The 26,440-nt window shown below is 38.9% G+C and overlaps 2 protein-coding genes across 9 annotated transcripts in view; one reads left to right on the forward strand and one right to left on the reverse strand.

Moving 5' to 3' along the window:
• Nucleotides 1-465: 465 nt before the first annotated feature.
• Nucleotides 466-16,239, reverse strand: AP4S1 (adaptor related protein complex 4 subunit sigma 1). 4 transcript variants are annotated; one of them, XM_065753757.1, is made up of 8 exons: nt 16,141-16,239; nt 14,145-14,372; nt 11,900-12,051; nt 9,885-10,087; nt 8,519-8,605; nt 7,957-8,025; nt 5,436-5,447; nt 466-1,175 (listed from the first exon to the last, which is right to left on the reverse strand). In XM_065753757.1, the coding sequence occupies exons 4-8, from the start codon at nt 10,020-10,022 to the stop codon at nt 1,047-1,049; spliced, it is 435 nt and encodes a 144-aa protein (XP_065609829.1). In that variant the 5' UTR covers nt 10,023-10,087; nt 11,900-12,051; nt 14,145-14,372; nt 16,141-16,239; the 3' UTR covers nt 466-1,046. The 4 variants fall into 4 exon arrangements, with proteins under 4 accessions (XP_065609829.1, XP_065609827.1, XP_065609828.1 ...); XM_065753755.1 differs by having other exon boundaries at nt 5,424-5,447; XM_065753756.1 differs by lacking the exon at nt 14,145-14,372 and having other exon boundaries at nt 5,424-5,447.
• A 23-nt stretch (nt 16,240-16,262) lies between these two features.
• STRN3 (striatin 3) overlaps nt 16,263-26,440 on the forward strand; it is a 53,324-nt gene continuing 43,146 nt past the window's right edge. For 2 of the 5 annotated variants that reach the window (XM_065753704.1, XM_065753696.1), the window contains exon 1: nt 16,265-16,802. In XM_065753704.1, the coding sequence (XP_065609776.1) occupies nt 16,482-16,802 (321 nt within the window). In that variant the 5' untranslated portion in view covers nt 16,265-16,481. Of the gene's footprint in view, nt 16,803-26,440 lie in introns of all 5 variants that reach the window. The other 3 variants (XM_065753687.1, XM_065753679.1, XM_065753713.1) reach the window with 3 other exon arrangements.

The raw sequence follows: 26,440 nt of genomic DNA on the forward strand, positions 1-26,440 counted from the left end.
TGTAAGTTCCTCTCACAACACTCTTGCAGTGTCCTGTTACACCTAGCACTGGCTTTGGGGTCACAAAGAAGGAACCTGACAACTTTGTTCTAGAAAGGTAAATTAAAGTAATTGCAAATTGCTGACTTCAGTGACTTAAAGGATGTAGCATTTGGATGCAAATGGATATTTTATGCCTTGTGGATAGAAATTACTGTAAGCTAAGTCTTCCTACTGTGGACTTGATTTGTTACATAAAGGGCTTGAGAGATGTGTGTATTTCTTCTTCCATCTTCTGCAGACTTCCATCACAATGGATGGATAGAATAATAGCAAGGGGGAAAAATGCCCAAAAGCACTAGTGTTCCAAAACAAAAAAGTGTGTGATTTATGAAGCAAATGTGTGTTATAAAATATCAAACCTTTTGGTTTTAATCAGTTTATTAATGCTGTAACTAGAAGTTACACTTAATTATTATAACGTAACACAGTATGCAGGTATCTTAAATACATCTACATTTGTGTTATTTATGTGTATTCTGTTACCAAAATCAGAGGACCTCTGTGGTCAAAAAAAGGCAGCTTTTTGATTTAGGCTGAGTCTAGTTTCAAGGCGATCATAAAAGTTACTGAACTTAAACTTTCAGTACATTGGTATGAAAATAAAAAAATCACACTGTTGCTTAAAGAAGTGCCATCGAAATTTGGTTTGAAATTATTTTTCCATATTTTCTGTCTTTCTAGGTCTAGCAGAATGCTACATGATTTGGAGCGATGCCTACACTGTCACAAGTAAGTTTCCATTGCTTTATTCTGATTCCTTGAAAGAAAAGGAACATTTCTACTGTGTTAGAAAAGCTTCTGCTGTGTCCTTAGAAAGTTGCACCTCAAAGTAAAGGTTCCACTTTGTGACTCTCTGTCTTCTTCAGGGTACAGGAGAAGCAGGAAATATTTTTCAACTGATTTAAATATTGCGTGAGTTGGTCTTACAAAATCAGAAGATTGCTTGTTGGTGTGCTGTTGAAGATTTCACCATCTTTTGCTAATTGCTTTAGTCCTGCATCATCCTAGCTCTCTGCCACTTTGTCGAGCACAAACAGAGGTGCAAGAATTCTGTTGGGGTTGGTTTCCACAATGCAGCCATTCAGCACCATTTCATCCAGTATGAGGTGCACCCTATCCAAATTGAACATGATCTAGAAACATTTCAAGTTAAGTATATTTTGAACCATGTGAAGATAAATTCAGAAAAACATCTAAAACAAAAGAACCCACAACTTTAAATAGAGTAGGTATTTATGTATGCTAGTTATGTGCCTATTTGTAAGGAGACAGGTCAGCTGATGCTTTTCATGGGCCAATGTTGGAGATACCAGAAGTTGGTAGTAGGGAAGTTACACCTTGCGATATTATAACACAGAAGTAAAGCAAAGGTAAACTTGAAGGTAGATGTAGGTGATTAATTTTATTGTATCCCTGAGCACTGTTTATTGCACAAATATGAAATTTTATCAAGGGATAATGATGTTGAACGTGAAGATGCCAACTTTCTGTATTTCTTCTAGTCTAAGCAGTTTTTGAATTCTTAAAATCTGATTCTCAATTTTTCTTGCCCTGAATTACTGACACTATTTCATTTTCTTGAAAATAGCCTCTTAAGAGGAATATGATACAAAAGTTAATGCATTAATCTAGCAATAAATCTTGAAAGAGACTAAAAGTAAATAAATGGTTTGCATTTAAATTACACGCTTTCAGAAAGATACCGTCTAATGTTCACCTAAAGGAAGATAAACTGAATGCATACCTTCACAGTATCTGAAATCTATTCATAACCAGATCTCTTCTTCCTTAACCTTAACTTCTGGCTCAAAAAGTGCTTGTGCCTTAACTATGTCTATGGTTCATCAAATAGTTTCCAATTTAGCAGTCTTACTGACCTAATTTAATTTTGGGTTGTATTTAAATTCCAGATCTCTTTCTGAGTTTGATTGTAGGCAGAAGTTGCTTCTAAATATCAGACCCAGACCTTTCAGTACTGAGGAACAGCACAGTCCTTGAAACATGAACAATTTCAGTTTCAGAGACAGTGGTTGTTTTTTTTTGTTTGTTTGTTTTTTGTGGGTTTTTTTTTTTTTTTTTTGCTTTCCTTGTCAGACTGAAAACTTAAAATTCTTCCTGTATTCTACTTTTCAGGCAAATTGATCTTCACACAAATGTTTTATTCTGGGAAGTTATGGTTTCCTTTTTACAGTGATGTGAGCATTTTTAGGGAGAGTTGTTCTATTCCTGTTTAGATCAACTGTGACACTGACCTACATAGGGCAGGAGGTTCTGTTCACAAAGTTAGATAACATTACATTCAAGTTTAAACAAGCAGTAAAGCCAACTCCTGCTGGCTTTTAATTTTTGCAGTCTACTAACTTCAGTGATTAAGCACTACGATTCCCACAGCACTCACCTCCTCCTTTCAATCAGACATAGGCTCCCTTTTTCAGTTACGCTCACACCCCACTTCACCATGCAGTTCTTGGCAAACAGTCAGACCTGCACGGTGAATAATCTTGGTGTTGTTTTCCGTCCTCTAAGTCTCATGACTCTTCTCTGCTGTTACATCTCAACATAAAATACTGCTTAGCCATTCAAGTCTGCCTGCCCTGCCCAGTGAGGGCTGTCTCTGCTAGAAATTTCAGCAACACTCATCCTCTCCACCTGTCACTTGTTTGGCAATTCACCCCAAATTTCAAGAGTTTAAAGCCCTGAAGTCATAGATCCACACCCAGATGAAAAACACCAGAGCAAGCCAGTTTGAGCAACTGGCAACAGGAAAAGCTATATACGGTGTGTACTGACGTGTACACCACCCTGAGCTTTATAGTCCTGCTTCCAGTAAGAATAGTACATACAGTTCTGGCCATTAGATAAAATGGCATTAGAGGTAATGGCACCTACCAGAACTGGTATCTAAATGTTCTGCTGGCTATTGGTAACTCCAAGAGCTGCCCTTATGGAAGACCCTAACAATACTTAATAATCTCACTAGGAGTTCTTACGTGCCATACATACTAAAACAAAGGTAAATGTGACACATCGTGTGTCTCCTTCCCTGAAACAGCTCACAGGCAGACACTTAACTGGGGAAGAAGGGAGAGAAAAGTGCACGTTCAAGTCATATAGAGACATTTTAAGATATCTCAGTATATCCCAGGCAAGTAATTCAGGGTGTGTACAGGCTTGAGAGATTATAAAGTAGAGCCAACGCCTTGTGATCAGGTAACACACCCAGAAGCGCAAACAAAATCTTTGTAGCGTGAGCGCTTATGTGGTTTGAGACTGAATATACAGTATTAAAGAACTTTGATTTCTGTCTGGAAGCATTCATCTTCAACTAAAAGTTAAGGTTGCTGCTTTTTTTTCTTTTGATCTACATTCAAGAAGTACCATGCATTGTCATTTTATCTTTTTGAATGTTTGCTTTAGGTAACTTCTAGCCTATCTAACAGCAGTTGAATTTAAGTCGAGGATGCCTGTTTAATGCTTTCTGTTTCTTACTCAAATATCTGTGCTGATGCTACGAGTGGTGCCTTCAGGTTCTGTGATATTCTCTGTTATTTGCTCCTACTCCAGGAGAAATTCTCTGGAAGTTTGAAAGGTGGCTGATCTCCTGCTGTGAATGCATTGCCTTACATCATGACCCTAGAGAGAAACTTTGCCTTAATGAGCAATTATAAGCTAATCCATGTGAGTTTCCATTTTGTCCATTTATTTTATAGCTTACTAACTTAAGTGTATCCTTAAAAGTTGTCACGATTCAACTTTTTATTATACAAATGTGCTGTATTCCAGAAGCGGACAGAAGAATAGTTGACTCAAAGAAAGCATTCCCTTTGTCAAAGCTTTTTTTCTATCCTAGAAGCAGCAGCTAGTTGTAATAGGCTGTAATGTTCTTTTTTGGATCTGGGCAACATTCTTCAAACACTTGATTCTAGAGAACACTAGCTTCTTCCTTCCCGTAAGTAGAATGTAAATACGTTTCTTCTATGTGTTACTTATGTCTTCAAGTAAGGACTGCTCCCCCAGTTCAAGCAACAGAAAAGTCAACTTTTTGTAATTTTATGAAACTTTCATGCTTACCAGCATGTTGTTCCCCACAAAGCTGCTGAGATAATACTTCCATTTTTAGAGTCTGTGATCATCACACCGAGAAAATAGCTCCTATGCTACCCAAGCTGTGGCTTTAAAGCTACATGAAATTCCACCTACTTATTTCATACATAAAAGTGAGGCTTCTGTAGTGATATTAACACATTAGGAAGAAGCATCACTAGGACAACTTCATTACTTGTTTATTCAACTGTCCTAACAATGCTACTTAATTAAAAGCAAAACTTAGAAACAAACACACACACACAAAAGAAGAAAAAAAAACATTTTAGAAATGTTACCCATTTCCATCAAAGGTACGCTCAATTATATGATTGACTTAATCTCAGTGTGAAAATAAATAATATATTATGGCAAAACGCTTTACAACCAACACATAAAAGTCCCTGTAAAAATCATGGCTACTGAAGAGGTAGTTACTTTCTATTAGTCAGCTTTCATTTTAGTAGTATGCCTCAGATACCCTTGTTTTCCTTGACAAAACTTAGGAGAGAGAAACTTGTGAGGGACAAGGTATGGGTGAGAAGAGACTTTCTGCTGCATTCTCCTGGTTCATTTTTAGTTTTATTCAGTATTGTACCCTCTTTGCTTGCAATTTGTGTTTAGTGGTTCATGACCATATTTTACTATGTAGCATATGTTTGTATTTGGTTTTAGTTCAGTAGTATTGTAGCTGATACCCTGCAAATCATAGACAAGAGCATTTTTCTTAAAGCTGTAAGAAAAAAGTGAGTATGTAATATCTTTGTCATTGTCTGGTTTCCTGAATTTCTCCTTCTAAGGCTTTTTTCTTTCCACTGATACAGATAGTAAATGTCCCTTTAAAAAGTGTGATCGAGTACAAATCTAATCTTAAAATGCTGCTGCTGCTTTATTTGGCTCAAGACACTTTTATAACATTAATTTATTATTGTTGTAGTTCACGTCAATATCTTTTTTTAACTTTAAACTGAAAGTAAAACCCTGAAATAATTGGTAAATCAGCCTGAAAATTCTCCCATGAATGTCAGCTTTGGTGTCTAGTTGGGTGGTATTATTTAGTTCTCTGAAAGCAAACTCTCATTGCCTTTATATGGTACAAGGCATCTATGGATGTCTGATGGTTTAAACAGGACACACTCATGAACATCAGCCATGCTTTCATATAGATGACAAAAGGTTGCTATTTTAAAGGCAGAATTTGTGAAGCCTCCGCATTGTCTCGACTGAGCCAATGCTATGAGTTCCAGTATGAGCTGAAATATACACAAAAAGAGATAAACAGATGGCTTTTCTGATACAAAAAAGGATACATCTAATTCACTCTGAAAGAAAAAGAGATAAATGTTAATTATGGTTTGATTTTGATCTCATAGTCATTTAATATTACATATCCCTTCAGATGACACAGAAAGTCTTCAAAGTAGGGATTGAGAAAAAATTAGGCTGATGAATATTCTTCTGTGGACTGTACAGTTCTACATTCTTTACTGCACTGCTCCTTTGATTTGATGCATTATGTGCCTCGAACAAAAGTAAATTTCTGAAAATTTTACTTCTATTAAAAAAAAAAGCAACCATAAAAGTTACTTGCAATAATTAGAATATATGCAGTGCTGTCCCAAAGAATAGGCAGAAAATCAGCACTGGTTATGGCATGTTCAGCCCTATATTCTTTCTTCCTCTGCAAAATCAAGATGTTAATGCAAAGTTTATGGTTTCTTTAATAAAATATGTTTTCTTTAATAAAAACATGAGTGTATACCCGTGGTGGTGGTAGCTTTGGTGGGATATGTTAGGACAGGGATGGCAGCATTGTGCCCTGAACCCCTACCACTTACAGCTACTGCTTCAGCCCAACTGACTTCATGTAAGCGAAGTGCCTAAGCTGGCAGCCCTTGTGGTCTCTGTGCAGTCAGTAGATGGGTATCTTGAGCAGCTGCCTCAGCAAAGTTGAGACATGACTCACTTTCTAGAGATACTTGTTTGTCTCCACACTCTGTAATGGGAGCATAGAATGACCAAACATAACTTGGGTGCCTCAGTTAAATGTTTAAATTTAGAAACAATTAGTCAGCCTCAGATCACTTAGGGTTGAACTTCTCCAGTCTCAGCTGAAAGAAAAATGTCTGTTCCCACAAAACATGTTTATCTGCTACTAAGGGAATTTACTGTATTTGTTGATGTGAATTCTACCATTCGCAGACCAGCCCTGGAATTTTAGTCAGCTTTCACTGACAGAAGTAAAACTTCTTCTGTGGTCCAAAGATGCTCAAAATCAGACTGGTCTGCAGGTCTACACTGAGTGCCCTTCCCAGCCTTCAGTTTGAGATTTTTATTCATCACAAAACTGTAATTGAAATAGTCTGATCAGTTTGAACTTCCCTAGCATTGAAAAGCAGTTTAAAACATTGGAGTGTTTTCTAAACAGTATGCATAGTTCTTCCTGAGCAGCTATTATAAAAGTGATTCAGAATTATGTACCATAGCACTCACAGCTTTGATAGCTTTCCTGTTAATTCTGTTAATATTCGTTCCTATATTTTAATTCAAGCTCTGTAAACTCCATCAAACAAAAACTATGTGAAAATGTTTAAAGCTCACAAACCTAAAAAATAATAGATGATAAAGCGTCATTCTACAGGACAGATATTCTTTCTTTTCCCAGAGTTTTGTTTCCATTGTTGTCATCATAATTTGGTCTTCTAAAATTGTGCAGGTCCTAAACATTAATCCAGAACAGCACAAACTTATTTTTTTCCTCTGTGGTTAGTGACAGAAACCCTAACTAGAATTATAGCTGCCTTCTTCAGCGTTCTACCATTTATTATGTTATATGCAATTGAAAATAGAACCATGTGATGGCACAGAATTTCTTTAAATGGTGAAGAGTTTAGAAGACTTTTTTAGTCATACCCTTGAATTCATACAGAAAGTTCTTCCATATCAGTTTTGGATTAGTACATAAGCACCATCAACACTTTGTGATGATCTCTATGTCATTACCAATGTAATACTATCAAACTGATGGACTTTGGAGGAAATTGTATCCAACGCACTTCAATACAACTAAGCTAAACTTATGCTTAAGTATTATTCAAGCCAAGTTTGTTTAAAACAAGATTATTAATAATTTGTACTAAGTAGCACTGGAACTGTAATTAATAGCAGACATTCTAACCAGCATTATTATGCTGCCTTTTCCAGCTTTGGGAAAACAAAACACTAAAAAAGAAAGCTCCAGTTAAAATGACACTATCTCTCTATTTGACTGTTCAAAAAAAATAAATGTCTTTACAAGAGTTGTTGTATCAGGTAGCCATGCTGAATGATGACAGTGCACAAGAACATTCTGGCTCTTGAGCTTTCATTTGCTCTATCCCCCTAATCTTGTTCAGTGAGAGTAATGGCAGCTCCGTGCTTAGTGCTTATACTGTCTTCATCATGAATGTAGTATTTAAGGAACCTAGTACTAAGAACTGCTTTAAAAAAAAAAACTTTTAAAATATAAAATGCCAGTGTCTGTTCTGAGAGCAGTGACCTAAAGTAATCCCTGAGTAGAAGCATGTAAAGAACATGCTTTTCGACCAGAAACATTTCTGGTATTCCTTGTCTTATGATTTATAGACCGTGCATGCTTTTACTTCTCTGAAAAATCAACTAATCCTCTTTTTTTTTTAATTATTTTTTTTAAGCAGTGGTAATATCATGCTGCTGTTTTCAAAGTGGTACATGAATGTTAAAAAAAAAAAAAAAAAAAAAAAGCCTTTTTTTTCTTCCCAGAAATGACATTCATTAAAGCTTTGAAAAAATACATCACAAAGTCTCACTCACCACTCTGCTGAAGTATTTGTCCAGAACCTCCACAAAATTATGAATTAGTTCATATACTGCCATCTCATTCTGAAAGTAAATTAAAAACAAATGTATATAAAATGAAGGGATAGAACCTACAATAGCAATCTTTCTGTTATTTCAGTATGTGATTTGGAAAAGCAGATAGAAAACTATAGTAAGTACTATAATATACTACTGCAGCAAGAGAAGGTATGGTTGCCCAGCTGGCTTACCAGGAGCAGGGGAGTTGAAAAAAATTTGCCCTGAATTGATGACTTCTAAGCTTGACTTGAAGCCATAGGGGTTGTCAGCAGCTATTTTTCACACCACCCCATTAAGGTCTCCACGAGTAAGCTTAAAATTAATTTCCAAGAAGTGTAAATCACTGTAAACACTTCAGCTCAATTTCGGCCTTCAAGGCTTATTAAGTAACAGTACTTAGTAATTGTCAGTCAGAAGCTCTCAAATATATATTGCAAATTCCACACTGGAAAAAGACTCGAGTTCTTGCCTATGGTTATTACAAGCTTACTTTTAAGGAGTGCATATAATTTCTTACCTCTGACTCATTGATTCCAACGACTACAAAAAGGGCTGCATACTGTCGGTACACCAACTTAAAGTCCTTATACTCAATGAAAGAGCACTAGGCAAAAGGAGAACATGTCAAAGGCAGTAGTTGTCAGTAAAGTTTGAAACATTTAAATCTTTCCTTTATATTAGGCACATAAAAACCAATGGATTTCCCAATATCCAACAGGAAATTTTGATTTGGAAGAAGTTTAGGTGGATAACTTTTACATTAAGCCTTTCATCTATTGACAGGAAACAAAGTATACTACTTTTTATACGTATAGACTGGAACACGCAGATCTGAAACAATTTGTTCAGGGTTGTAATTTATGGGCAGTCAGTATTTCTTCTAAATTTTCAATTAGAAGCACTTAGAAAATAAGCAAACTGAAGATCAGTTTCATATTTAGGAATGGTATATATTTATATAAATAACTGTATTAGATATTCGAACACAAGGGAAAAATCCACTTGTAGTTCACCAACAGATGGTGCTGTTACACACAGCATTACAAGTCACCTTAAGTAAAATTTTGCTCAGTCCTTGAAATGGCAGTTTATAACAACTGGTAATTTTTTACAAAGTTTTTTTCTAGAATTAAATGTGTAAAGACTGCTGTTCCAGGACACACACAATGAAAAATAAGCTGAATTCAGAACACAAAAAAATGCACTCACATTCAGAGTCACATATTTCTCACCAAATGGAAGTTGGTGATCTTCAATTTTTTGCAGTTTGGTACTTTTCTTAAAGAACCAATGACTCAGTTATGTGAGCCAAGAAAATCTCAAGAATAATCTAACAGAAGTTCCAAAAGTTGAGCTTTCTGACTTTCATGCACAATGTGTAAAAAAGAGAAAACAAAAACTAAAAAAAGCCTAAAAATGTGTTTTTGCCCCTTGATGGCAGAAAAACGTGTTTAAAAAAGAAAATCTTATGTTTTAGGTAGTTTGTGATTTGGAGTCTTCTGTAACACATTTTTTTGTTTAAAATTAGAGCTGTCCATGCTGTGTACTTCCACCCTTCTTGGCAAAGAAGACTGAGGTCTATCTATAGATCACTACTACAGAAGTAATAACAGGAAAAAATAAATTATTCCTGGACTTCTGAACTCTTTCATGCAAAGGAAGTCTCTTTTATGACAGTGATACAGAAAACTCCAAAGTCATTGCAAGCCTCAGAAGAACATATTTATTCAATACAGAATAACAGTTCATCTGAATGAACATTATGTAGAAATGTTTTTGTTCTTCGTGGTACTAATCAATAACGACCTGCAAAGAAAACTGGGATGTTTCTAGAATTATTTATGTGCAATTAAATAACTAGGGAAGAATTTACAAAAACTTACTTGATCCTTTGAACGAGAGAGACAGTTTTTGATTACTTCAGCTTCCAACATTGTCCGTTTATGAATTTCTATATGCTCATAATACCTGGAGAGCCTAGTCTGACCTTGTTTGTTCACCATAAGAAAAAATTTTATCATTTCGTTTTTTGTTGATCTCAGTAGTCTGTTTTGAATTATTGATGCAGGAATTTATAAGAGTATTTCTGTGAGGAGAGAGAAGAAAACCAAACAAAATAAATAGTATGCACAGGAGTTATAAAAGACTTCCCAGACAGTGTCCAGCCCAGACTGACACGTAATTAAGTTGATTACCAAAACATAGAACCTAGGGGGAAAAAAAATATTCTGCATGTATCCTGTGAGTAAAACTCTTCTTTTCATGCAAACAATCAGAAACCCTTCTGACATCAGAGTGAAGAGAAAGGTGACAAATAGACATGTGTAGGCCACAGTATGTGGCTGTTCCTCTAAAGCAGAAAGCCTGCAACCCTAAATATCAGCAGTACCAGCACACATCTTGATCTGGACCAGAAGCTGCTGAAATCTATTTCCCACACTGAAAGGAAAGGCAGGTTCTGTACTCGACAAAAACTAAGCATGGAGCTTAGGAGAAATTTCTAAGCAGAAATCTGTTGATGTTAATCTTCCAAAATAGCTTAATCTCAATCTAAATAACTACTAATCCATACAGTGCCACTGAAGTACAGACATGGAGTATAAACATGCCAAACACAAAGTGCAATGAAAAAGACTATCAAAAAGGGCACAGAATACGCTTACCATACCAAAACATTTTTTTTCATGTTAACAAAAGCATGCAAGTAAAGCTCCATAATGTGTTGTTTTTTTTTCTTTTAATGAAGAAGCTTTTTCTTCTTATTTTCTTCAATGCCAGAAGACAGTCACTGCAGTGTTTTCCATCTGACTCTACTGGGATCACGGACTTATTGGCCCTTGTGTTCTTGGAATATATATCATTGGAAAAACAACAGCTACTGCAAAAAGTTATTTCTTCATTCCAGTTTTAAATTTGCTCCTTGCCTGGTGCTTTAGAAATTATAATGCAAATACCCTCTCCTAGGATCTCAGAAATCCTGAGAGCACAGAAGAATGCAACATAACTCTCTGTGTAAAAACCACGTATCTTAGAGAAAAGGGAAAAAATAGAAAAATCTAAATCTTATATGACAGAGATTGAGTCCCAATATATTGTGTTGACATCAATTATGCTTCCTTCTGATTAATACTGGCCACCTAGTTATATTCTGAAAGGAAAGCCATCTGCGTTAACATGGCTGGTATTTGAGGAAAATGGTTACATTTTTCACAGCATCCTGTGGTTTGCTCCCTAAATAAAGAAGTTTAGACTTCTATATTAAATGCATCTATGCTAATTAGATCTGATAATGAAAATTTGTTTCTTAATGAAGAGTGCTAACGTATGTACAGAGTTAATGACAGTCCCAAAAAGCATTGCTGGTGAGGAAAATGAAACCATAGGAAACACTAGAATTGTAACTGTAAGAGCTCAATAAATAAATAAAACTTATTCTCGAATATGTATCACTCAGCATAAGTGATTAGAAGATGTTGTACAGGCATTTCTTATCTTTTGCTTTAAAGAAACCTTACCAAAAAATAGTATTCTTTGGATTCTTTTCTATCAGACGTACTGCCCTTAGGGGAAAAAAGAATAGCTTTAATTGTGAGATAGAATCACGGATGATAACTTTAATTCCACTCTTCCCTTTACTGTCCCCTACACACAACTGTTAAACAGGTAATATATTTGAAATGGAAGAGTAGATAAAAGAAAATACCAGAGGATGCATCAGCTATCAGGGATTGCTCTTCTTTTGCACTACTGTACATCTGCAAGAAAGCTTTTATCCCTGTTATTCTGAAAATTCCTTTTTGATCTGCTGTTGTGTAGGACACCTACAGGGAGCAGGAGTCCAGAGTCAATACAACTGACAATAGAGCCTGCTTGCAACCCTTGCAGTGTGCTTGCTCACCTCCTAGACAGAGTGAAGTCTCTTTATGTCAAGAAGAGAAGTGCCCTCTTGTCGATTCGCTCAGACGGATGAGTCAGGAATGTCAGTAAGTGGTGCTGCAGCGCACGCTGCTTGTCCAGGCTTTGCACTCTTCAGGGAGAGGAAATGGTTCTCTGAGGAAAGAACAAATGAGGCAACTGAGACAAAAAAGGCCCAGATGGAAGTGTATTAAGGAATCTTCACTGTCAGGTGGCATCTCAGGCTGACATGATGAAATTCAAATGCAACTCCTATATAATGTTTTCTGCATTTCATGTGTGGTCCTGTTTTTTTTCCTAATTTGTATTGCCGCCGTTATTTACAGAGGGGCAGTAAGAAGAGATGCCTTAATAGTCAGAGGAATAAAAAAAGAAAGGTATGTCAGTGAGATGAATCAGTCCTATCCTTGAAGAGAGCTGGTGTTTACCACTAAGGAATATATATAACAGGAAAAAAAACTGAATTGATGATCCTATGCATGGATCCTATTGCAGGATTGCCCCTAATCCTGATTATTCCTTTGTTAACCTAATCTTCCTACGTAGTTAATCCCTTTCTGGTGTTACGACTAATGTGTCTGTGTATTCTTTCATAAGGCCTGTACTGTTTCACCTGAAAAAACACTGTAGGCTCAAATTACTTTTTAAAAAATGCTTACAGTAGCTCTTAACCAGAATCGTTACAGAAATATGAATTATGCTGTAACAGAGGCAGAGCCACAGTAGTTCTCAAATGTGTTACCTGTCATTCACAGTATTACAGTAGGTGATTACCATCTGCAGAGCAGGGGCCTGCAGTATCACCTGTCATTTCTCTTAAGTATTTTGTTGCCAGTCTCAAGCACAGCTTCCAACATTTTTTCTCGCCCAAATAGCAGTAAAATCTTCTACAGAAATACTGGAACACATTTTCTTTCTGATTTACATGGGAAATAATGTATGTATAGAAAAGAATGCATGCAAATATAACTGTGTAATCTGGCTTTGAGAATAAGTCCAGAGTTAAAAATATCTTAAATTAGTTTTACTTCTTTTAAGAATAGTTGTGAAAGAAAATCACCTGTGTAGTAAAAATAAGCACCATATACTTGAATAATCTAGGCAAAAAGAACAAAAGATCACTAAGCTTTACCTTTATCAGACTGCTAATTTCTTATCTTTCAGATACAGAAAACGTGTATTGCGTATTTAAGATGTAATGACATCTGTGAAGTATAATAAACAGAAAGCAACACCTGTTCATGTTGGTGGATGGAGAATCTCACACTGCTCCGTCAAGTTCCTTGTATTTCAGGAACTGCATTTTATGTTCAGCAAGTACTCTACTTATAAAGACAGTTCTGTTTCTTCCAGTGCAACTCCACATGCTTTTCTGTGCATTCTCAAACACGTGCCTGCATGCGTGCGTGCATATATGCTCAAATCCAGCATGAATTACTATGCCTTTCTGCATACAGAATCGAATGCTTCAAGAGAATTGGCGACAAGATGTGAGCCTTTCATATCACTGCCATTATTTTGCTCATTTTAGTAATGAAAAGATGTTGCTATCTGAAGGCTGTTTGTCAGAAATGAATAGGCAGCCTCGTTCCAGGTCAGTGGACAAGGATCTGCATCAAAAATGGGCTTAGGAACAGAAGACTGGAGGGGACTACCCAGATCCTGATGGCTTGTCAAACCCAGCCCTCCCTGTCACGGTCAGCCATGCATTTGAAATCGTGTCCAGAATAGCCTACAGTATCTGCTTCTGCATCTACAAAGTACCTGTGGTGCAATGTAACATCATGAAGACTCTGAGAAACAAACAAAACCCAACACCTCAAAAATACTGTACAGAGAAGACACAAAACATCTTGAAATTGTGGCATTTCCTTCCAAAGTACAGAAGTGTGAGCTGCTGAGTGGCTATTTCTTCCACAAGAGGTTTCTTCTGTATGGCTAATTTGGCATGTACACAAGCCACACTCAGTGTAACTCCTGTGATACACATGTATTGTTACACTGTATTAGATCTCCTGCAGATAGATAATTGTGAGAGAAGACTGGCATCGTGATTGGCTTGTGTGACTCACTGCGGCAGGCTGATGCAGGATGTAGTTGTTGATGACCTACAACACCATAATTTAACTCATTCCATGCCAATAGACAAGCTGAAGTCTAACAACCCTGGCTCACAGAGAGAGTTGCTTGTGGATTTTTCTGCCCCTAAGCAGGCTCATTCTCCTCACCTGTTTGTATAGGTAACTCCTGCCTTGTACCCAAATCCACCCAGTTTACTTCAAACACTGAAATGGAAGCTGTGAAGGAAGTGCTTCCAGGACGTGTCAGCTCTGTAGGCAGCGTAACCACATGAGGCACTATAGTGCAGTGTCCCTGTTGGTGAGTCACAGCCCTGTACACGTCTCTTCAGATACTCCTTGAGCCCTCTTAGAGAGGCCAAGCCTGCAATACTTGTTCTGTGGATAAAAGGACATCTTACATCTTCAGGTTGGCCAGCCCATCAATTCTTGTATGCAGTAACAGGAAACACATTTTAAACAATTTTAATTACATCTCCAGTAGCTACAAGCACTTAAAAGTAATTTATGTTATCCAAGATTTCACCAATATTCATCCATACGTACTCTGACACGTAGATTTTAAAAAAGAAGTACAACCCCAGCTTGAGACCTCAGGCAACAGAGTTCTTGTTCAAATTAGATTCCTGTCTGTCAAAACCACTCCAGTCAACATTCACAGATCTAGAAGTTATTGTGCTGTATCAAAGTTCTCCATCATTTTAGGACTCTGAGTTAAAACATAATTAAGAGATCAAAACTAACAAACAAGAAACACATGGCTATATTTTTTATGTATTTGTTTGACAAGAATTAAAGTAAACAGTAGTTAGAACTGTAAGCCAGTAATTCACTGTGTTGTCTAACACTATAAATGAGTTGATTTATTGGATACGGAGGGTTTAATTGTATTTTATTTGTACTAATGTAGAACAAAATAGGTTAATCTGGAATTAAAGCATGGGTGAGTGTATATAAAATGGACAAGTGTAGAGCTGCAAGTCAGGGACAGCAGGTGGGCAAACACTTTTGAGGTATACATTGGTCTACTCAACTTCCCAGCTATGAATTTATCATGAAAAAGCATGTAGCAAATGAAGACAGTTCATACAACTGATACTCGTGTTCTGTTTTTGTTCTGACCGTGGACAAGGCTTTAGTAAAAGTCATACTGACGAGTAATCGTTTTTGTATTCTGGATCTTACTGTTCAAATTATTATCCAGCTAGAAATGAAACAACTTTGTTGGCGTGGCTTTGAAATCACCATATTTAACTTCAGAATCAGGAATTTTAAGAAAAGCAGCCTTACTAATCTAGGGAAGTCAAGGAGGAAGGAAGCAGTAAAAAAGCTTTCCTTTGCAGTGTGGTTGTCAGAATGCTTTCTGAATATAGTAACGGAGCTAAACTGCAGCAGCTCCAAGGTATTCAGCAATGAGGAATGTCTCAAGGGCCAGAATAAAACAAAGGGTGAAGCCGACTGTAAGGTAAGGTGCAACTTTGGGTAATGATTTCATACGGTCAGCAGACAATGAAAAAATCTGCTGAGGTGGAAGAGCTGGATTTAGACAGGCTGATCAGTGTGGAAAAGGGAAGACCGAGGAAATGATGGCAGGAAATGACTTAATGGAGAAAAGTCGGATAGGAACTGGAAAAACAACTGCAACAGCAACGTGCACCTGAGGAGAGGTCAGCAGAGAGGAAACGCCAGCACTGGGACAGGAGACGTGACTTTTCAGCAGTTAATACAATCACGGCACTGTCAAGAAGGAGCCCGTTAAGGACACTGTCCCCGTTCCTGCCCAGCGGTACAGCATATCTGTACTTTTAGAGAAGCACAACCAAATCCCGCGGTGCTCGAGGGGAGGCCTACAGACGCCTTCCAGCAGAACACGGCGGTAACCTGGAAGCGCTGTGCAGCCGAGGGGCTTTCACCGCACCCAAAGCTGCGGCAGCAGCCCGAGCTCCGCAGCCGCGGCGCGCAGCCAACCTAATCCAGCACCCCCCTGCTCGTGGGCCAAAGCGAGCGCGGCCGAGCTGCTGTGAGCACAGCCCCGCGAGGCGCGGTCGGAGAGGCCTCGCAGCACCGCCCGACAGCGCCCGCCCGGGAAGGGACGCGCTCCCGCCTCCCCTCAGCACGGCCCCGTTCCCCCGGGCACGGCGCTCACCTCCCGCGGGCGCATGCGCGCTGCGCCGCCTCGACAGGCCAGGAAGAAGCGACGGAGGGGAGAGGGGAGCGATTTCCCGTCAGGCCCCGCGCGCCGCGCCGCTCCCCCTTTCCCTCCCCGCCTGGCCGCGGGTGGGTGGGCCGACGGCCGGGAGGCTGTAATGGCGGCTGGCGGCGGCTCGGCGCTGCTCTGACACACGGATACCGCTCGGCGCGGCCCCTCCGCCTCCCCGCAGCCGGCCCGCCCCCTCCCGCCCGCCCTAGCCGGCGCCGCTCGACCCCCTCCCCGGCCTCCGCTCCAGGCCCCCGCCGCGGGACGAGAAGGAGGGCTGCCCGCAGACAATGGACGAGCACCCCGGAGCCGGAGGAGGCGGCGGGATGGCGGCCGCGCCGAGGCCGCAACAGCCCCCGCCGCAGAGCGGGGGGAACGTGAACCTGCAGCCGGGCGGGGGCTGCGCGGGGGCCGGCGGCGGAGGGCAGCAGCAGCAGCAGCAGCAGGCGCAGGGCCCCGCGGCCCCGGGAGGGCAGGAGGCGGCGGGCCCCGCCGAGCTGTCCCGGCCGCAACACTACACCATCCCGGGGATCCTGCACTACATCCAGCACGAGTGGGCTCGTTTCGAGATGGAGCGGGCGCACTGGGAGGTGGAGCGGGCTGAGCTGCAGGTACGGGACGGGCTCGGGGCTGCTCTCTGCGCGGGCGGCGGGAACTGGGGACGGGGACCGTACCTGCGCGAGGTCCGGCGGGCGGAGAGGCGTCGGCGGGCTGCGGGGCCGGCGGAGACGCGGCCTCTCACGGCCTGAGCTGGGCTCCCTTCCCTGGGGCAGCCATTTTGGTTTGTAGCATGGCGCCCGCCTGGGCCGCTGGCTCCGGAGCCGGCCCGGCTCCTCTGGCCTCGGGGCCGCGTTCGCGTCGCGGGCGCCGCGGAGCGCCGGGGAGGGGCGAGCGGCCGCTGACCGCGCTGTGCGGCCGCGCGGGGTCGGGCCCGGAGTGCCCTGACAGCTGCGGTCCCTTCCCCGAGCACAATGACTCGGGGGCTCTACGAGCCGGGCCTCATCTGCTCGGCCCTGGCTGCTGCTTCGGGAAAGCCGCGGCCCGCGGGCATGGGGAAGGCTGCGACTTCCTCGGAGCTGAGCGAGCGGCCCCTTCGGGGTAACGGGAAGGCGGCGGTGACTGCCGAGGTGGGAGAAAGATAGAGACGGGGTCTGCTAAACCCTCGAGCGACGGACTTGGCCGGCTGTTCCCGTTGGAGAGCGCTCAGACATGTACTCTTTCTTTTCGTTTCTTGTGAGACCGCACGTGGGAGAAGCTGCTGCTGAAGAATAGTGAGGAGCTAGTGGGTCTGCAGCATGATCCTTGTCCTGCAAGTGCAAACTTTGTGTCAGGAGCAAAAATTGAACAACTCTAGAGGGCAGAGAGCAAGCGTTTGAGTTCCAGTGTAGATTTCTCACCATGAACGTTTGCTTTTCATAGATGCCTCTCCTGATTACTTGTGTGTGTAAAAATGAAACCATGCATCACAAACTTATGTTCAGATTGTGAAATCTACTGAATCTAAAGCATTTGTGGGTGAGCTGTATGCATCTTTTCTATGAAATCATGGCAGTTAAAATTAAGCGTTTAAAAAGAATGATTCTTTATATGATTGATGCATTGGACAAATGTTTGCAGTCTCGAAACAGCATTCCATCGAATTGCACTGGAACTAGAGTTAACAGCAGCCTATGTTTGTGAAATATATGTATATATATACACCTTCAGATTGAAGGATAGAGAACTCTGCCTGAGCCTGAACAATTCTTTCAGGATTTCTCAATTCTTACAGTAAACATATAATTTGCAGGGTTTTGTTGTTGTTATTGTTACAGCTGTGATTAAGATAGAATAAAAGAAAGCAAAACTAAACATCACACCCTCCCCACTTCCCCCAAAAAAGACGACAGAGATTTCACTATTTATTTCACTTACTGCTTGTTTTACTATTTTAAACCTTTCAAAACAGCTGTTCCTGAAATAAGTTTGGTGGATGTGGGTGGGCATTTTCAGTAGAGAGCAATGGACGGTTTCTTGTATTTTTCTGTAGTGTTGTAATAGTGTATAACTTTATTGATAGATAAATGAATTGCTTAGTGGTGTTTGCTAGGAAATAAGACCATCTTGACATACTTGTTTTATGTGTAGACTTGTGACTTCACAATGAAGTATCTCATTCTGTAAATGTAAAGCTCGGTTCTGAGATACTGAGAACTGTCTGCCTGGGAAGTGCTGGTGTGAACTCATGTGGCCTCTAGATACTGAGATGTGTTTCTGCCAAGTCTGTTGCTTTTTTTTTTCTTTGTAACTGTCTTTTGTCATCCACAGCCACAATGTTTCATTTGCTTATTTCTTAATCTACTAATCTACCATCCTAGTGGTGACCCTGGCTTTGGATCTGTTGCTCCATTCTATCTGTGTGTGTCAGGTCATGGGAAGCAGGAGGCTTGCTCACTGTCACGTGTGTATGCATAAGGAGAATTCTTTGTTGTGTTTTTTTTTCTAACTTCAGAGGCCCAGGATAGACGTGAGGTTAGGAGTGAGACAGGGAGAGTGTGTTTCCTTTGCATTTTAGTTGTCAACCTTTATAGTGATTAAGTTCAATACAGAACTGTGTTGAAGATTTTTTGGAAGATGTGTATGTAAACCAGGCCTATGGTTTTCATGTATGTGCATAGCGTATAATTACTTTTTGGTCCTGCAACTCAAGTAATAAAGTCCCAGTTTATTCTGTGACTAATAAAGCCCTGATATTTTGGACCCCGAACAACTGTTTTTCCCTTTGAAGCCACTATGACTGTTGTTTATCTGTGGATGGGGCCTTGTGAGTTGAACAGAAAAAAAAAAAATTGGTAGCATGACTGTAGTAATTAATATGGAAGCAAGAAGCATAAGAATTACGTTTTGTTGATGCAACTCTCACCCGTTCAGGTAGTTTCTTCCTTCTTTAGTAATTAAAGGTTCCTTCCTAAGTTAACTTGATAACTTTGCAAATGATGCTTTATGAAAAGTATGTGGAAAACCAAATGACTTAGCAATATGTTGTGGTTTTATTTCCCTGCTCCGAACTTGCATTTTTTCCGAAGAATGAGATTTTTATCCACAGTATGAAACCAATGTTAGTTATTGAGTGATTTCCCTACCTCTCCTTTTTTTTTCACGTGACTATTAAGAGCCCTCTTTACAAATAGGGTCAAGGCAGGTGGGCGTATGATCTGCACTAAGTTTTTGTTTTTCTTTCTTGGATCTTGTAATGAACTTCTTGATCTCTTGTTCTACTTTCGTATGGTACACATCTTTCTAATTAATTTCAACTGCAAGTTGCTTTGTTGTTTTCATGTTCATACCACAGCTATAATAACTGAGCCTCAGTCCTTTGGATCTGTAGAAGCTCTGTACCAGCCTATTTTAGTCTTTGTGCATGTCAGACTCTGAATCTTACATGCTAATAGTTTTTCACTGTCTTTTCAAACTGTTTAGGTATGTGTCTATTCTGCCCGTGTGAATTATTTGCCAAACCTATGCAGATCAGCATCAAGAATAGAAAAGTCAAATACTTGGATTTCGGTGTTTAAACCGTAATGGACTTTCCCTTTCACTTGCAATACCGACTGCCACAGTAACAATGTTTCCTCGCTGTTGCATAGGAAGGAAATATCTGACATAGCTTGGTGTTCTAAGCTCTTGAGTAGGCTGAATCTGTTCTGCAAACTAAAAAGAGGATGATTCTCTGTGTAACAATATTGTGCAATCACAGCTGAAATTTCGATCTGTCAGTGTAATGACCTTCATGGTGGTTAGTGTTATACTGATAAACATTCAGTTCATGTTGTCTGTTTATGTCCAGTATGCTTAGAGGAGTTAAAGCGAGCCTCTCTGGTAGGATGTTACCTCCTAAAGGAAACAGATTTCATATCAAATATATAGGTGGCTCCGTAGTTGCATTAAAAAAAGAAAAAGAAAAAAAAAGTTGGTGGGAAAGCACTTTGGAGTTCACTACAGAAACTTAATGGGGTATGACATAATATTGTGTCAAGGAATTTCACAGGATCATCCCGCAGTTTTTCAGGTACCCAGGAAAAACAGTCAATTCCATTTTCTTTGTAAGCTTGAAGGCTGATATACTTAAATGGAATCCAGATCTGAGTTGTTAATTAAGTAAAGCAGTTTCTTCCAATCTTCTGAACTAGATAAAACTGGTGCTGTCTGTACTTTAAAATCGTACTAAAATGTGTTGAGAGAGACTTAACAGCAGATACTGCTTCCAGATGTTTTTTAATAGTGAAAATAAGAAACATCGATTCTCAGGATGTCCAATTTCAGTATGTATCCTTCTATTCTTCTTACTGAAATGCACTAAAGATTAATGTTTGTTAATACATGTTCCATAATATAAAATGACAGCATCAGTGATGTTTGGTTCCTAGTTTATCTAATTTTACAAATGCTTTTTAGACCTGTAAATGTGATGAACTAGATGAGAAAGTTTTCAGAGTATGTGCAGTGTTTCTTCATTTTTCAAAGCTTTTACAAAGTGTAGCAATGATCAGTTGCTGAAACACTTGTCTGCACGAACCTGGTTTTGCTTTTGTTACTTATTTGAGCAATAGAACAGAAATATTTAGAGTATTTTGCTATTGGAGGAGCAGTTATTCAGATAGCATAGACATTTCCTTGCTTTTGCCAAGCACTTTTTGTTAATGGTAAATTGGAAGTGAAGGAAGTTATAAGGGTTGCAGGGTGGTCATTATTTTCAGAATCATGAAGAATCACTGCATTTCAGTTGACATTAAGGAAGTAAGGTACAAAATCAAAAGTATTAAAAAAAAAAAAGTTGCCAAACTGTGTAATTTAATTGCATGCGTTGTTTATGTGTCGCATCCTATAAAAAGTTCTGTTGGAAAAGATGTGTAATTGACAAACTATTTCATTGCATCTTACTGTATGTATTCTGAAGTTAAACTTCTCTATTAAAACACTCCTTAAAAATATTTGATCAACACTAGTGGAAAATGGAATGAAGTAATTTGAGAGAAGATGATGCATGATCTTACCTGGGAACGCTTGCAAATGCCATGAGATATGCAAGTAACGTGTGCTTTGGAGATGTCTGACTTGTATTTGTGCCAGTCGTTGGGGTATTTGCTGAAGTACCTCTATGTAAATAAATGTTGTTTGCTTATATACTTCACTGTACAAATAGTTAAACTTTGTTTTATAATGCAACTTTTCGTCAGTATACTGTATGTAAGTTCAAAACCAGATACTTTGTGTCATTAATCATTTCTCCAAGCTGATAGTGAGAACAGCCACATATGTTGTGGAGTTCAGGTCCCTTTTACATTTTAATGCAGTAGTTTGAGAATTCTGTATATTTTGGGTAGGGAGAAGTGTGGTTTTTTAAAAGCTGTTCAGTCAGAGTTAGAGGCCCCTGGAAGAACTTCAGGTGCCTCTGTATGGAGCTGAAAGCTTGCTTTTCTGTGTGTCTGAGGGTGCATCCTGCCTTCTTAGGCTCCTTGGCAAGGCTTCCAAAGGAAGACTATTTGGAGCTGCTTCCTTTTGTGTATGAATAATCTATACAGAGGTGGGGTGATTTTTAATTATAGCAGCTGTATAGCAGCTACCTTTTACCATGAAAGATACCTTGACAGGTTCAAAATAAGTAGAATTAAAGTTTTGTCTTGCCAGTATAGGTATGTTATTAATCTTCTGTTTCACTCATTATAAAATTGAAATATTGTGGCTCTAAAGTAGTTTTGTGTTTGTTTTTTTTTAGGATTAATTCTTAAATCTTTTACTTTTTGTCCAATCCTTCCAATAATTTTTTTTTTTTTTAAGAAATTGATCTAGATCTTTAACTTTTTTCATGATTATTCTTCCAAGATTTTACCTCCTACAGGCAGGTGAGCATAACGAAAGAATTAGGGCACTAAGCTACCTATGAGACCATACCTGGATGGCTGTGGGGTTTATGTTTGTGAAAGTATTGATCTGTGTGGCATTTGGTAGGTTTTTTTTTTTTTTTTTTTTTCTGGAATTCTGTTCCGAAGTAGTTCTGGCAGCACTGGGTATTAAAGAGATTTTACTCTGTGATCATTACTCTTTTATAGTTATTTGGGATTAAATCCCTCTTCTTTAGCAGCAGAGTGCATGGCTGTTATTTCATTAAGTTTCTCCAATGAGTTTTACATGCAGCATTGTTTTAGACAGGGCATGTAAGACTGCTAAGGGATTTGATTTAGTAGTTGGGTAGGGATAGTGATAGGAGGATGGTTGGACTAGATGATCTTGTAGGTCCTTTCCAACCTTATGAACCTATGAACTTCTCGGTGGAGAATTACTTAAAGTTTCAGTGCATATTTAATGACTTTGTGAGAAATCTTAGCTTGGGGAGTTCTTTTTTGTGAAGTACCTGGTACCTAGTAATTTCTTACATGCTGACATCATGTGTTAAGATAGAGTCGTGTTCTTCATCATTTTGTCATTTTAAGGAGATGGTGGAAGTGATAACAAGCTCTTTTCTAATTGATAAGACTGGATTTAACACGTCTTCAGGACATTTGTATGCCCTAAAACTTTATTTGCATATGAGTGTTAGATTCTGGCACTCAGGCTGTTCTTGAATTATTCTAAGCAATGGCTCAGCAGGATATACTGTTTAATTATACCTTCTGCTTCATCTGAGCAACTCCAGCACATATTAAGAACTAATTATGAAGTTGGATGTTTTTAGGGACCATTCCTGAATCTCCAGTGTGAGTTCAAGCAGTCTGGAGGGCCTTTGTTTACCATTATAGTGTTTTGATGGAGTAGCTGATTAGCATGAATCTGTTGTGAGAAATTAAGGGCAAAATATATTTTTTCAGGGTTAAATACCACTTAATGTTACTGAGGGATACGTGCATTCTTGTCCTTCTTGGCACATGTATGTTTGTGTCTGTTTGTGCTGTGTGTGCATTCTGAAATAGTGCACTTCTCCAAATGCTAGCTCAGGTGATCCTGAAGTAGAGAATGAACTTAAGGAACTCTAGATGTATAAAATGCTTCCTGATTATCTCTTTTTTTCAGTGTGTCACTTGCAGTCGAGTTTCTTTTGTTCTCCTAAGTTGGTTTGTATTCTCCCAAACTGTGCTCTCTCCTTAACTGCTAACAAATTTGGGGTTGATGATCATACAGCACTACTTAATTAAAAAAAAAAAAAAGCTTTTTACTAGTGGTCAGCGTAATGTGGTAGAGAATGCTAAATTTTAGTACTTAAATCTGTGGGTTGTGTGTGTAAAATAATTAATTTCAGAATTAAATCTTCTCAGATAAATACTATCTTCTGCTTGATGTACAGTTACCACCACACAGCTTGTGTGCTTTTGCTTGTATTTCATATAGTACACTATGAGAAAGTAGTGAATAAGTTCCTGTAAGTCAGACTAGACCATTTCATTCCCTTGACACATGAAGAGTTGCTAAATTGCTTTTTTGCAAGATAAGAGTGATTTATTTGTTCGGGTTTTTGGTATACAGGTGTTTTGTTCTGTGATCTCGAATAAATGAAATTGTAGTGACCAAATGCGTGAGTCATACTCAACATTTGGAAGCATTCAAGGAGAAAATGTAAACATGTCTGCAAGTTTTACAAGCCCCGTTCTGTTTCATAGCTTTAGCAAGCTTTATACAGTTGAGTTGGCAGAAGGCAGGGCTGCTGGCTGCTCCCTCTCTGATAAGTGGTGTAAATTAGTGAGCATTGGCATCGTTCTGTGCCATGAGGCAAGATTAATGTTTATGAGGTGCAAAATACCTATTCCTACTCAACCTTCTATGGTGCCTCATAAAATGTGTTATGCTATACTTCATATGTATTGTATGGAAGTATTTCAACTTTTCATTTCTTTTTTTTTCCCATTAATATGATTATATTTAAATTTACCGCTGTCAACATTGCTGTTGACTTTACGATTCAAAGCTCTTCAGTTTTGTTGTATCCTTCTGTGTATATGTAGATGGCTTCTCATATGCTAAAACCTGAATTTGTGTGTTTTTTTTTGTTGTTTTGTCCCCTCGGAATGTGTTACTGAGTTGATGAGCAGTGGTGTTAAGTGCTGATCACTAGAACGAGTTAGTTTAGTTCATTGTGTTTGATCTACTGTCGACGGTGATTTCCCACTCTGTATTAGTAAATGTAGAAAGTGGATATTCCTGGTTTTGGAAAAGGAAATGTGTGCCCTCGAGGATGCTTGCCACATTGACTTTTTCCCTTCCTTTTTCACTCTCTGGTGATTATAAGTGCCTGTCACTGTCACGCTACAAGATGTACACCTTCATTTTGATCTGTGTGCTCTTGTACTACAGCTAAGAGTTATAGAGGGCATAGTCTTAGTTCTATTTAGTCTTAGGTGTTTAATGAATCTCTTAATGTGGCTGTTAATTACTAACAGCATAACTTAACAGTGTAACTCCATTTTAATAATCTACCAGTATAATGATGTTGACAGCATAGATGCCTTTAATTTTTAGCAAATATTTTCTTTTGATGTTACCATCAGTATATAATTAGTCTTAGTGCTTGTGGTAGCTTCTATGGAAGGAAAACATTATTTGTATCTTGGATATACTAAAAAAAAAATTGCCCTGCAGTTTAAATGAAATGTAGAAAATACAAATGACACTGATAGTATGAGAAACTGCGTCCTAGGATGAAGTTTTGCTAAAATAATCAGTACTTTTGTTAAAAAAAACAAAAAACAAAACAAACCCTTAATGATCTATTAGTTTACAAATGGAAGCTGTAAATATAGAAACTGGGAAATGATTCCTGTCTTGTGGTGCGTGCAGAATGGACAAGGGCAATGCTGCAATATAATGTCCCACTTCTTTGTATTAATTTTGAGAATGCTGAAAATTTGAGAAAAAAGCTGATTAAATAACATTTCAAAATGATCCATTTAGAATTCAGTCTTGGTGGTTAGTCTTGAGAGGTAGCCTAATTTGATCTCTCCCTGGGGGTTGGAAGTATTCATAAAGTTTTTAATTTTGAGGTAGAAAATGGTTTAGTTTAAGGGGTGTGACACAGACTGGCACTGAACTTAAAAAACAAAAGCAAAACCTAACACCTTTCTCATTGAGGAATCTTTTCTGTATGTTATCAGTTCAAAAATGTGTTAATCTGTAATCTAATGTGTTATTAATTTTGATGGGAAGAGCACACAAACTTAATTATCACTCTTAAATGAAGAACTGGACCCTTAGACTAAGCTACCTGTAGAACTATGAGGTTTCTTTCTGTTTAAAAATAAAAATGCTTTTGTCAGACATGATCCAGTACAAATGCAACTGAATGAAATACAGACTGTCAAAACGCTGAACTGCTTTAAATGATCTAATTTTTAAACTGATTTTACTTGCGTCACTGTTGGTTTGAAAATAATCTTTTCTGGGTACTCCAATTTTCCTATCAGAGAAGCCTGAAGGTTAACTTTTCTTTTGGAAGACAGAATTTATAGATGTATTTTTGGTTGATGTCAGTTTTTCTGTAAAATGTTGTGTGTTCATGGTATTAAATGTCTGTCTTAGAAGTAAAGTAAGTGCAGTGTGTGCTCTAATAGATGAAATGTACTCAACGTGACTAGTTTCTGCTTGAAAAGGCAGTATCCTTTCTATTTATTAACTAAAATAGAAACACAAAGTACTCATAGCCTGTATCAAAGCACAGCAGCTTAGTTGTCTGGGGGGGTGGGGGGGGTGTTAAATGCACCTCCTGATGGCTGGTTTTGAAAAAAGACTTTCTTCAGGTTCTCTTGCAGTTGCTCTGTGCTTCTGTCTGAGCTTGGACATCTGTTTGTAATTGTTGGAATCTGCAGCGTATTGCATTCTAAGTTGTGGACTTGTGATTAGCACCTTTATCAGTGTTTATGTAGAAGTTTATATAGAAGGCTGCGAGCATGTTGAATAATTTGTTTTGTATCTCTGATTATCGTGGAATGGGTGTATGTGTATATAAATACAAATGCGTATATAAATGAACTTTGAGATCTGAGCAGAAAAATTCTTGGGAGACTGATGTGTAAAAAAGGTAGGGATTATTTTAGCATTACTTTGCACAGGACACGTTGTGAATAAATTGATGTCTGTTGGTATGTGTCTTCAAAATACGTGCTGTACTGTGATGTCATAGTTTTTGCTAGATTATGCTGGTTTTGGTAACTTCGAGTTTTTTATTGTGAATATTGTGGAGTTACCTTGTTAGTTTGACAAGTAAACACTGACTAGAGATAAATGT

This window comes from Cyrtonyx montezumae, unplaced genomic scaffold, assembly GCF_038088225.1.
Source record: "Cyrtonyx montezumae isolate F1298 unplaced genomic scaffold, pur_monq_1.0 scaffold_10, whole genome shotgun sequence".
NCBI classification, from domain to species: Eukaryota; Metazoa; Chordata; class Aves; order Galliformes; family Odontophoridae; genus Cyrtonyx; species Cyrtonyx montezumae.

Excerpts from the sequence above, each read along its gene's own strand:
- AP4S1 (XM_065753756.1), bottom strand. The coding sequence starts at position 10,022 with ATGATAAAATTTTTTCTTATGGTGAACAAACAAGGTCAGACTAGGCTC. Across the intron at positions 8,606-9,884 it reads TCTCTCGTTCAAAGGATCAA|TGCTCTTTCATTGAGTATAA; the intron begins GTAAGTTTTTGT and ends CCTTTTGCCTAG. Across the intron at positions 1,176-5,423 it reads AATTAGATGTATCCTTTTTT|ATCATGTTCAATTTGGATAG; the intron begins GTATCAGAAAAG and ends AAATGTTTCTAG.